Consider the following 9,007-nt stretch of genomic DNA (forward strand, 5'->3'; position numbering starts at 1 on the left):
GTGGCAGCAGATGCTTCTCAGTCCAGCTGACTGGCACTTTGTAGTTAAGACAACTCAGTGTGGCAAGAAAACGTTACTGCCCCGAAATTGAGCCAACTCTTACCTGATTACCTAGAAGACACTCTTCAGAAGGTGCTCGTGGACAGTGCTGCTTGTTCGCGTTCTGTCTCTGGATGTTCCTATCTCAACCTTTAGAATAGGTCAAAAATGCTAAATGCTAAACTCCTGTCTTATTTTTGCTCTCCAGGGTGTTGACAACTGCTGGGGAGTGCTTTTCTCAGAAGGATGGGAATTTGAACACACGTGATTCTAGATACCTGTCTGTGTCTCTAATGGACCTGTAGGCCCAATTTAAAAGTTTTTATTAACTGAAAACTTACTGGTTGTTAATTTTTAGCATCTCGGTTAAAAGCTGTAACGGAAGAATTAATAAGTTGTTTTGTTTTTCAGCCATGGCAGCCATTCGAAAAAAGCTGGTTATAGTGGGTGATGGTGCCTGTGGAAAGACCTGTCTGCTGATTGTATTTAGCAAAGACCAGTTCCCTGAAGTGTATGTTCCCACCGTCTTTGAAAATTATGTAGCAGATATCGAAGTGGATGGAAAGCAGGTATGTGTACACTTCTGTAGCAGTCAGAATGAACTTGAATTTATTCAGAATAGGTTGGAGATCTCAGGTGGTTAGTACTCATGCTTAGTGCTTATGTTGTAAATATAATTTTAAGTATTAAGCACGTTTCTGTGGAAACAAATACCACTCTTGCTAGAATCTGCTCATATCCAATGTCCGCTTAACAACGATCTTTACTGTCCCTTCCAATTCAAACCATTCTGTGATGATCCCATGATTATACAAGCTGAGATTTTAAAAACCATACAGTTATTCCAACTAAAATGTTGCAGTAGGTGCAAGGGGGTGGAGCAATTCAAAGACATGCCTACGTGCTGAGGACACAGGCTCCTGGCCTTTGGAATTGCGTTCTGCAGTCCCTGTTTTGCTAGGGACCCGGTATGGAGAGTGACGATGACTCGTTCCTGGAGAGAGACTTTTTTCATACCTGTTTCTGGGAATGTGCAAGATCCTCTTCAGAGCAGCTGACTGACAGGCTTCAAAGAGAGTGGGGTTTTGTGGTGTTCATCAGCATCGTCTGCCCTACTTGTCGCTGTTCTTAGCAGCCAAGCGTTGCTGCGACACGTGCCTTTCCTCTGGGTTCACGTACGGTCAGAACGTGTTTCAGTCAGTTCTAGTTCAGGTGCAGTGACAGGTTGATTGAAGCTGCTCAGTTCTGATCCTGATTACTTTTAGAGCTAGTTTTGGGCTTTATATTAAATTTACATTAATTTTTATGTTATTTTGTTTTTATAATTTATGTTAAATTTATGTTAAAATACTTCCTACTGTTACAGGCATGAATTATTTGTGGGTTTAGTCATGATAGTTAATGTTATTTGAGTCTAAAGAGCTTTTCTCTCCATTATATGAATGAAAACTAAAAATTAGACTTTTAGACTAATATTAGAACAATATTAATTTCTCTCTCTTATGATCTAGTCAAACTTCCTCGTTGCCTTCTGCCCAAATCTCTAAATGGGTTAACAGAGATCAGCTATACACAACCAGTGTGTGTATATATATGTAAAAATTGCACAGGCAGATTGAGCGGTGCATTTTCTGTTATGGAAATGTCAGCATTTTTTTATTCTTTTGTTAATGACATATTTTATACGAGCACTTTTTCTTCAGAAGTTTGTAGGAGAGCAGTGCTTAAGACTTTTCTGTTTGACAGCCACTTCTCCTTTTCTAGAAAAGCAATACTAGAAACGTTTAGAAGGCATTTGAAGACAAAACGGTGGTGGTGCAAGGTGCATTTTCTTTAGATAGAGCAAAGGAGCTGATTCCTTTAGAGCTTGATTCTAGCTTTTAAATTTCCTAGTATAAACATTGGCTATTCCTTCTACAGTTCCTAGCTGCACCATAAGTAGAAATATTGTGAACGTTGGCTGTTTTATTCAGTTCTTAATAGCAAGAAGCTTTACACACAAATCAGGTTTATTTCAAAGCAAATTGCAGGTTCGAATTTCTGCTGTGATGGAGCTTTAATGCACTTGTGCACAACTAAGTACAATCTGGACATTTCTTAGTCACTACAAGTTCCAGTTGTAATCCAATTGAAAATGTGCATAATCCAAAAAAGCGTATACTTAGAGAGTCAACTTTCAGTGAAAACTGGTATTTCTGGAATGCTTATCAGAGCAGTTCCCAGCCCTTTGGAACCGATTGTCTTCGAGTCTTCTGCCTTGCTTTTCTGCTAGTAGCTTTTAAGCCCTCTCAGAGAATGGACACTGGTCATGGATATAAAGAAAAGTGTCACAAGCTGCAATAAATTGATTTTTGGAGTTACAGAACATGAAATTTGTCTTGTAGTCTCCCCCTTTTGAGTGGTGTTGACTGAAATATTTTATCCACTTCTCTTGGGTTACTGGCATTTGAATCTAACTTCCCTGGCTATTTGGCTAACTACCTTACCTTTCTTCTGCAGGTTGAGTTGGCTTTGTGGGATACAGCAGGACAAGAAGATTATGATCGACTTAGACCGCTTTCTTATCCAGATACTGATGTTATACTTATGTGTTTTTCAATTGATAGTCCTGATAGTTTAGGTAAGTAGATCACTAACCGAATCAGAACCAGTTCTCTGTGTCACTGTATCCCCCTTAGAAATTGTGCTGTAATATCTGTTTTCTTGTGCTGTAATGGTTGAGAGCATTCCTAGTTTTAGAATTGGTACTGGTTTGAATGTACAGTTTTCAGACATTAAGATCTTAAGGGAACCAGTATTCTTCCACAATGCCGAGTGGCTTTTTGAAAGCCACAGCAGCACACGGTGTTTACCTGGGGCTCTGCTGGGTGATTTCAGCAACACTTAGCAAGGAGGCAGCTCCCTGGCCTCGCTCTGCACCCCCACCCCAGCAACACTGTCTGGTGGGCCAAGGCAGGGTGCTGGTGGGCTTGTCCCTTGGGAGGTGCTGCCTTGGTGACCCCAGGCCAGCAGAAATGCTGGAGCTGTACCCTGTGGCATCTGGGAGCCCTGTGACTACATGGGGTGTCCGCTGAGTGGCACGGCCCACCCAAAGTTGGATTTTTTTTTTTAATTTGCTTTCATTTTCTGTCCTTGAAAATTATAGGTACTTATACACTGGAGACCACGCTATGTTCAGGGAAATAGAGTAACTTCCTTTCTCTGTAAATGGGAAAGCTAGCTTTGTGTTTTCATCCCTTCCACTACCCCCACCCCCTCCTTTTATTCAAGAGAGATCAGCTTGAAACCCTCAGTTATTAATCCCAAATAGCCTGGGGTTTTTTGCTGTCTGCTTGGTGGGTGAAAAACATGAGCTAGAACCACTCTGGAGGGAGGCTTGCACTGAACAGGGGGATGGCTTTCTTACTGATGGAAATAATCAGAGGCTGGAGTTCTGTACTCTTCTAGTCTGCTTTCCAGTGACTGACATGTGCTTGTGATGGAAAAAAGAATTGCCTGGTTTATTATTTCTGAACTCCAAAAACATACATTTCAGAAATCCCTGTATTAGATGGCCACCACTTCTGTGTGGACCTCAAGACTGATATCTTCAGTGATTGATTTGTAAATACGGTGTGTAGATATCGATGTATCTGATCTTACAAAGATGCTTTTGAACATCCCAGTGGGATTTTTTTCACCAGTGGCTATTTGTGAGGCTTCTTATTAGAATGCGGATAATGTTACGGGAGATCTTTAGGCGCATTGATTCTGTGTGTGTGTGTGTGTGTGTGTGTGTATGACCAGCTGTACTCTGACAAGAACCTTCTGTACAGTGACTGACTGGTACTTGTTCGTAACTGGTCAAAATTTTGTCCTTGCATTGGGCAGCTCCTAGCCAGGAAAAGTGAGAGACTGCTCTGCTTTGTCTGTTAATGACTGGTGTCAAATTATTTTAACTGGTGCTCATAAATGGGATACCAGTTCTCTCTTAAATGTATTAAACTACTGAATCCTTTGGAGTTTTCTACTACCACAATCACTGAAATCTGTCCTTGGAGAGGCTTTTTTACTGTGCCTCTGATCCATCTTACGGATGAACCCTGCCTCTCAGAGCTGTGTCTTAGGAAGAGGTAAGAATGAAACAAAAAGGATTCAGGAAGCACAGAAATGGAGTTAATGGAAGGATTAGCCCTGAATGCAGCTACCACAGTGGTAAGAAAATACCATTCCTGCCACAGTTCACAAAAGGTTTTAGTAAATGAGCAAACGAAATAGTCCTTAAGATGTTACAGTATTATTACAGTCTGTCTGGGGTGGTGTTTGGTAGCTGCTCAGTCTCGTTTCTCGCCTTGCCTCCCAAGAGTGGCAACCATTGAATGGACAGTTGGGTGTGAAAGTGTCTTTTTAGAAAAACCGATGCCAGCTTGACATTTGGGAAATCCTGATCTCTTTCTTCATCATTTCCACCTTGATCATATGTTTAGAGACATCTTTCCTTGTCTTCGTCCCTCTGCAGAACCATTTGAGGTTTTGTTGGCAGCAGTGTGATGGTCATGTCTCGTGTCGCTGTTAGTAGCTACATCTGTCAAGTCTGATCTTGCCTATTTTTTCCTCCCTGCCTGCTCACCAGTACCAGGGCTCCTGTGTCCCTGGGAGGCGTGGAGGGAGGAGTGAGCTGCCAGGCAGCTCCTGAGGCGTGCAGCACCTAGAGACCAGCACCCCCAAGCGCTACAGGTGCAGCTGCAGAGCTGCTGTTTTGGCTGTAGTACAAAAACTGGCTTCAAAATGCTTGTCTAAGTTGTTCTTTCAAGCAAGAAAACAATGGCATAATAGTGAGTGTCTCTTCAAAAGCTGAATGGAATTTTGTAAAGATGAAAAGAGGTTATGTAGCCTGCAGGTACATCCACTGATGAGTATCAGATGTCTGAGCACTTCTGAAAGCAAAGCTGAATGTTTTGGGGCTGTTCAGCACTTCCTGCTATAGAGAATTTATCAAAGTTTTGCTTTCAAAAGCTCTTGAGTTTTCTATTTGCAGCTCCATTAAAAGAAAAGTCATCTAGGGAAGTTATGTTAGGAGAAGGTTTCCTGTATATGAGCCTAAATTCGTTTGCTGCAGATAGGCAGAAATGGCAAATCTGCAAATGGCTTGCACAAAGCCTCTGTTTCTGTGCATCCGTAATTAGTGTATAGAACAAGATTTCTGCTACAGTTAATGGGAGAGTTTGGAGCGGTTGTTTGATGTTGCTTTATAAAAGGAAGAAGTGATGTAAAAACTTAGCCCTGTAGGGCTGTGCCCATCTTTAGCTTCTGCAGATAAACAAAGTATTCTCTTGAAGTAAAATATTCCATAACTCTGTACTTCAGAATTCTGCATGCTGTTCTTTGAGTACCTAATGCTTGTCAAGTAGCTACTGAGAGATGTAGAGAAACCACAAGGTTAGGTGTCCTTCAGCCTTAAACAAGCTTATCTTTTTCAGTAATAACAGAACGGGTCTATTTGCTTCCCAAATTAAGAGCAGAAAATAGGGCATCAGTGTGGATGGATTAGGAAGATAAAACCACTTAGGCATCAGGTAAAAAATCTTTAAAGTGAAACTCTTGCCAGAAGTGGGTTTTAGTACAGTTATACTTCTATTCTTTTTTCTCAGAAAACATCCCAGAGAAGTGGACCCCAGAGGTGAAGCATTTCTGCCCCAACGTGCCTATCATCTTGGTAGGAAACAAGAAGGACCTGAGGAATGACGAGCACACAAGACGAGAGCTGGCCAAAATGAAGCAGGCAAGTTCCTCTCTGATAGTCTCATAATAAATGAAAAAAGTGTGAGTGGTTGTACTGCATCCACAGCTTGCTGCCAGCTTCTGATGGGCTGCATAATGAACACTTAGCCATGACAGAAACCAGAAAGTATATATTCCCTTTAATTGAATGTTTCTTTTTTCATATTTGGAGATTTAACTTCTAGAAAAAGGCATTCTCAACAATGAAAATGGCTATATTGGGTTACTAACAGTCAGCAGCTTTCTGTGCCGGAGGGCTGGATCCCTGAGGTAGATGGGGAATTAATTAGGAGACATCAGCACATACCAAGTGCCTGCACACTTGAGTTGTTCTTTATTTTGTATGTTCAGGATGTGAAAGGAAGCAGTTTCGTGGTAGGTGTTTTGAGATGATAACCACAGGTGCTGCAGCTCATTCCTGAGCCCATCATCACTAGGTTTCATTTTCAGATCAAGTCTAAAACCCCCAGGGTTTGGGTACGGGACTGCAGATATTCTCCTCTGTCCTGGAATTTTTGCTCCTGACATTTGTTTTTATACAAAGACCAAGGCATTAATTTTGGGAATTGTTCATAGGCTTTTGTTACAATTGTGTCGTAGGACTGCATAGATGTTTCCTGAGAAATAAGCAAGTTTGCTCAAGCTTCAAAGGGTCTTGCAGCCTTAAAGCTCAGAAGTGCTAGAAAACCTGTTGTGCCCTAAGCATTGGCGCTGTGTGCAAATACACACCCCATCTGTGTAATGTGGGCTGAGGTGCACACTGCACCTTGAGAAAATAAGCAAATTTTATTTTAATTCTGCCTTTATTATTTAAAGGATTGCTCCGAGGGCTGCAGTGAATTCTGATTGAACCGCTGATTATGTGCATTTAACCCAGGCATCCCTTTGCCTCTGTTGGGAGGCTGGGTGGGAGAGGGAGGGCTGGGGCTCGCCGCTGGGGCTTCGCATCGCTCTCACCTGCTGCTCTTGTGCTGTTGCAGGAGCCTGTCAAACCCGAAGAAGGAAGAGATATGGCAAACCGCATCGGTGCATTTGGGTATATGGAGTGTTCGGCAAAGACCAAAGACGGTGTGAGGGAGGTTTTTGAAATGGCCACTAGAGCTGCTTTGCAAGCCCGGCGTGGCAAGAAAAAGTCCGGGTGCCTTCTCTTATAAAGTGTGGCCAGAGGAAGATGGCCAAAGCAGCACCCTGCACTTGAGTAATTTTGAAGTGCTGTTTATTAATCTTAGTGTATGATTACTGGCCTTTTTCATTATCTATAATTTACTTAAGAGATTTAAAAATCGAGTCATCTTGCTACCAGTATTTAGAAGCCAACCATGATTTTTATAACAATCTGCATCAAATTCATCTGTGCACCCAAGGTTAACCTCGACATTCCTCTAACAAACCTTTTCTGCACTCACAGGATATGCCAGGCGCTAATTGAAGACAATTCTCTATCTTCTTTCTTCTCTCTAGAAAGAGAAAAAGCTGTCAACACAGAGGATTGGTCTGTAACTACTTTATAACTAACGTCCTATTCTAATTGAGTACAACAGTTACATGGCTGTATGTGGAATCAAGTGTAGCTTCAGTGCTATCACATTTAGGAAGATCTGATTTTCATGGCTCAGTGGTGTAAAACATTAGTTTGAAAATGTGATCACTCTGAAATGACCAAGTCCCATTCAGCTAAGGAAAAGTGAGGGTTCTGTGGTTTCATGTTAGTTACCTTTTAGTTACTGTGTAATTAGTGCCAGTTTAAATGTATGTTACCAAAAATAAATCTATTTACCCCAGCTTAGATGTAGTATTTTTTGTATAATTGGATTTCCTAATACTGTTACTTGTAACCTCTGCATTAAGGTGTTCTGGGTTTTTTAAGAAACTGTATTTGAAAATAAAGTACGATGGAAAGCAGCTGATCCTCTTCCCCTGTTCATTTGTAAGAGTCTGACCCATTTGAATGATTTGAGTGGTCTGCACCCAGGAGGAGTTTTTTCCATGACGTGCCGTAGGGATGAGAAAAGACAGCCTGCTCACACTCAAAGCTTCTGAACTGTTCAGTTGCCTTAAGTTCATTGCTGGACCCAGTTTCAAAACTAAAAAAAAAAGAAAAAAAGAAAAAAAAAGAAACTTTTTGTGTAAGTTTGGTTACCATGTAGTGATCAGACTCCTAACCTGTGAACTTCTTGCTGTTCTGCAGCCAGCTAAACTCTTTCTGTATTTTCATTTTTCCAACAACTAATAGAATAAAGGCAGTTTTCTAAGCTCCCTGTATTCTGGTGTCTGTATTCCTCACTCTGAGTTTTTGGCCCAGCATCTGACAGCTTGAATCGGAAATACCATTTTTGATACAGCTGTAATAGGATTTGCTGAACAGTTGCAAGTGCTTTAATAGTAATTTTTGTTTCCCAGCAAATGATCTCCAGACGCTGCTCACAGTGGTTTCTGAATGCGGCATCAGCAGCAGTGGAATCCCTCGTCCTGCTGAGCCCCTGCAGTGAGCGGCAAAGCTTCCCTGGCATCACTTTTGATACTCGAAACAGATGAGAGTACATCCGTTGAGTTGAGTTTGCTGGTCTTAAGCATGGGAATAGACGAGCAGGAGAAGTCTGCGTAGGAGGGGAGTGCAGGAGGAAGGGAGGAGAAGGTGGCAGCATTGCTGTAAGAACATGCGATGGTCTGTGCAATCCTCCTCCTCTGCGCTGTCTATCCCCCACACAGCACTGGAGCACATGGGAGATGTTGGACTGGGCTGCAGGTTTGACATGTCTGCTGCCGTTTTCAGGAGGGGTGCCTTCAAGCGCTGCACCAAGGGATGGGCTGTTGTGCTGCACACACACGGGAGAGCAGATTGTGCTGCTACAGGGTGAGAAGCGATATGAACAGCACTGAGCATCTTCCCACGCTGGTATTTACAGCAGCTGCTGTTGAGCTGAGAGCCTCAGCCCATAGGCTGGGCAGGAGGGAGACCAGTTGCTGATAAGAATCCATGTAAGTGAGCACCCAGCTACATCTGAGTAATAGCCTAAAAATGCCAATGTCACTTTTTGCTTTTTTTTTGACAATGTTCCTGATTCCTTTTCCCACAACAAAGAAGAAACACTTGGCTGTGGGAATGCCCGTGCCTGGCTGTGGGAGTGGCCAGCGCCTCTGGTCCTTTTCCTTCCTTTGCAGCCACACACTCCCCACAGCAAAGCGTCTGGCCAGCGTGGTGGCAGCA

At 42.5% G+C, this 9,007-nt stretch overlaps 1 protein-coding gene across 1 annotated transcript; it reads left to right on the forward strand.

Annotated features, from left to right (window-relative positions):
* Positions 1–447: 447 nt before the first annotated feature.
* Positions 448–8,061, forward strand: RHOA (ras homolog family member A). The gene is made up of 4 exons (XM_009871870.1): positions 448–608; positions 2,539–2,659; positions 5,670–5,800; positions 6,780–8,061. Exons 1-4 carry the CDS (start codon positions 453–455, stop codon positions 6,951–6,953), a joined length of 582 nt encoding a protein of 193 aa, XP_009870172.1. The 5' UTR covers positions 448–452; the 3' UTR covers positions 6,954–8,061.
* The last annotated feature ends 946 nt before the right edge of the window (positions 8,062–9,007 follow it).

Source organism: Apaloderma vittatum, unplaced genomic scaffold, assembly GCF_000703405.1.
Source record: "Apaloderma vittatum isolate BGI_N311 unplaced genomic scaffold, ASM70340v1 scaffold29236, whole genome shotgun sequence".
In the NCBI taxonomy this organism is placed as follows: Eukaryota; Metazoa; Chordata; class Aves; order Trogoniformes; family Trogonidae; genus Apaloderma; species Apaloderma vittatum.

Bases quoted from the DNA above. Each gene is read 5' to 3' on its own strand.
- RHOA (XM_009871870.1), top strand. From the start codon at position 453: ATGGCAGCCATTCGAAAAAAGCTGGTTATAGTGGGTGATGGTGCCTGT. The intron at 609-2,538 runs GTATGTGTACAC...TTTCTTCTGCAG, and splicing joins TCGAAGTGGATGGAAAGCAG to GTTGAGTTGGCTTTGTGGGA. The intron at 5,801-6,779 runs GCAAGTTCCTCT...GTGCTGTTGCAG, and splicing joins AGCTGGCCAAAATGAAGCAG to GAGCCTGTCAAACCCGAAGA.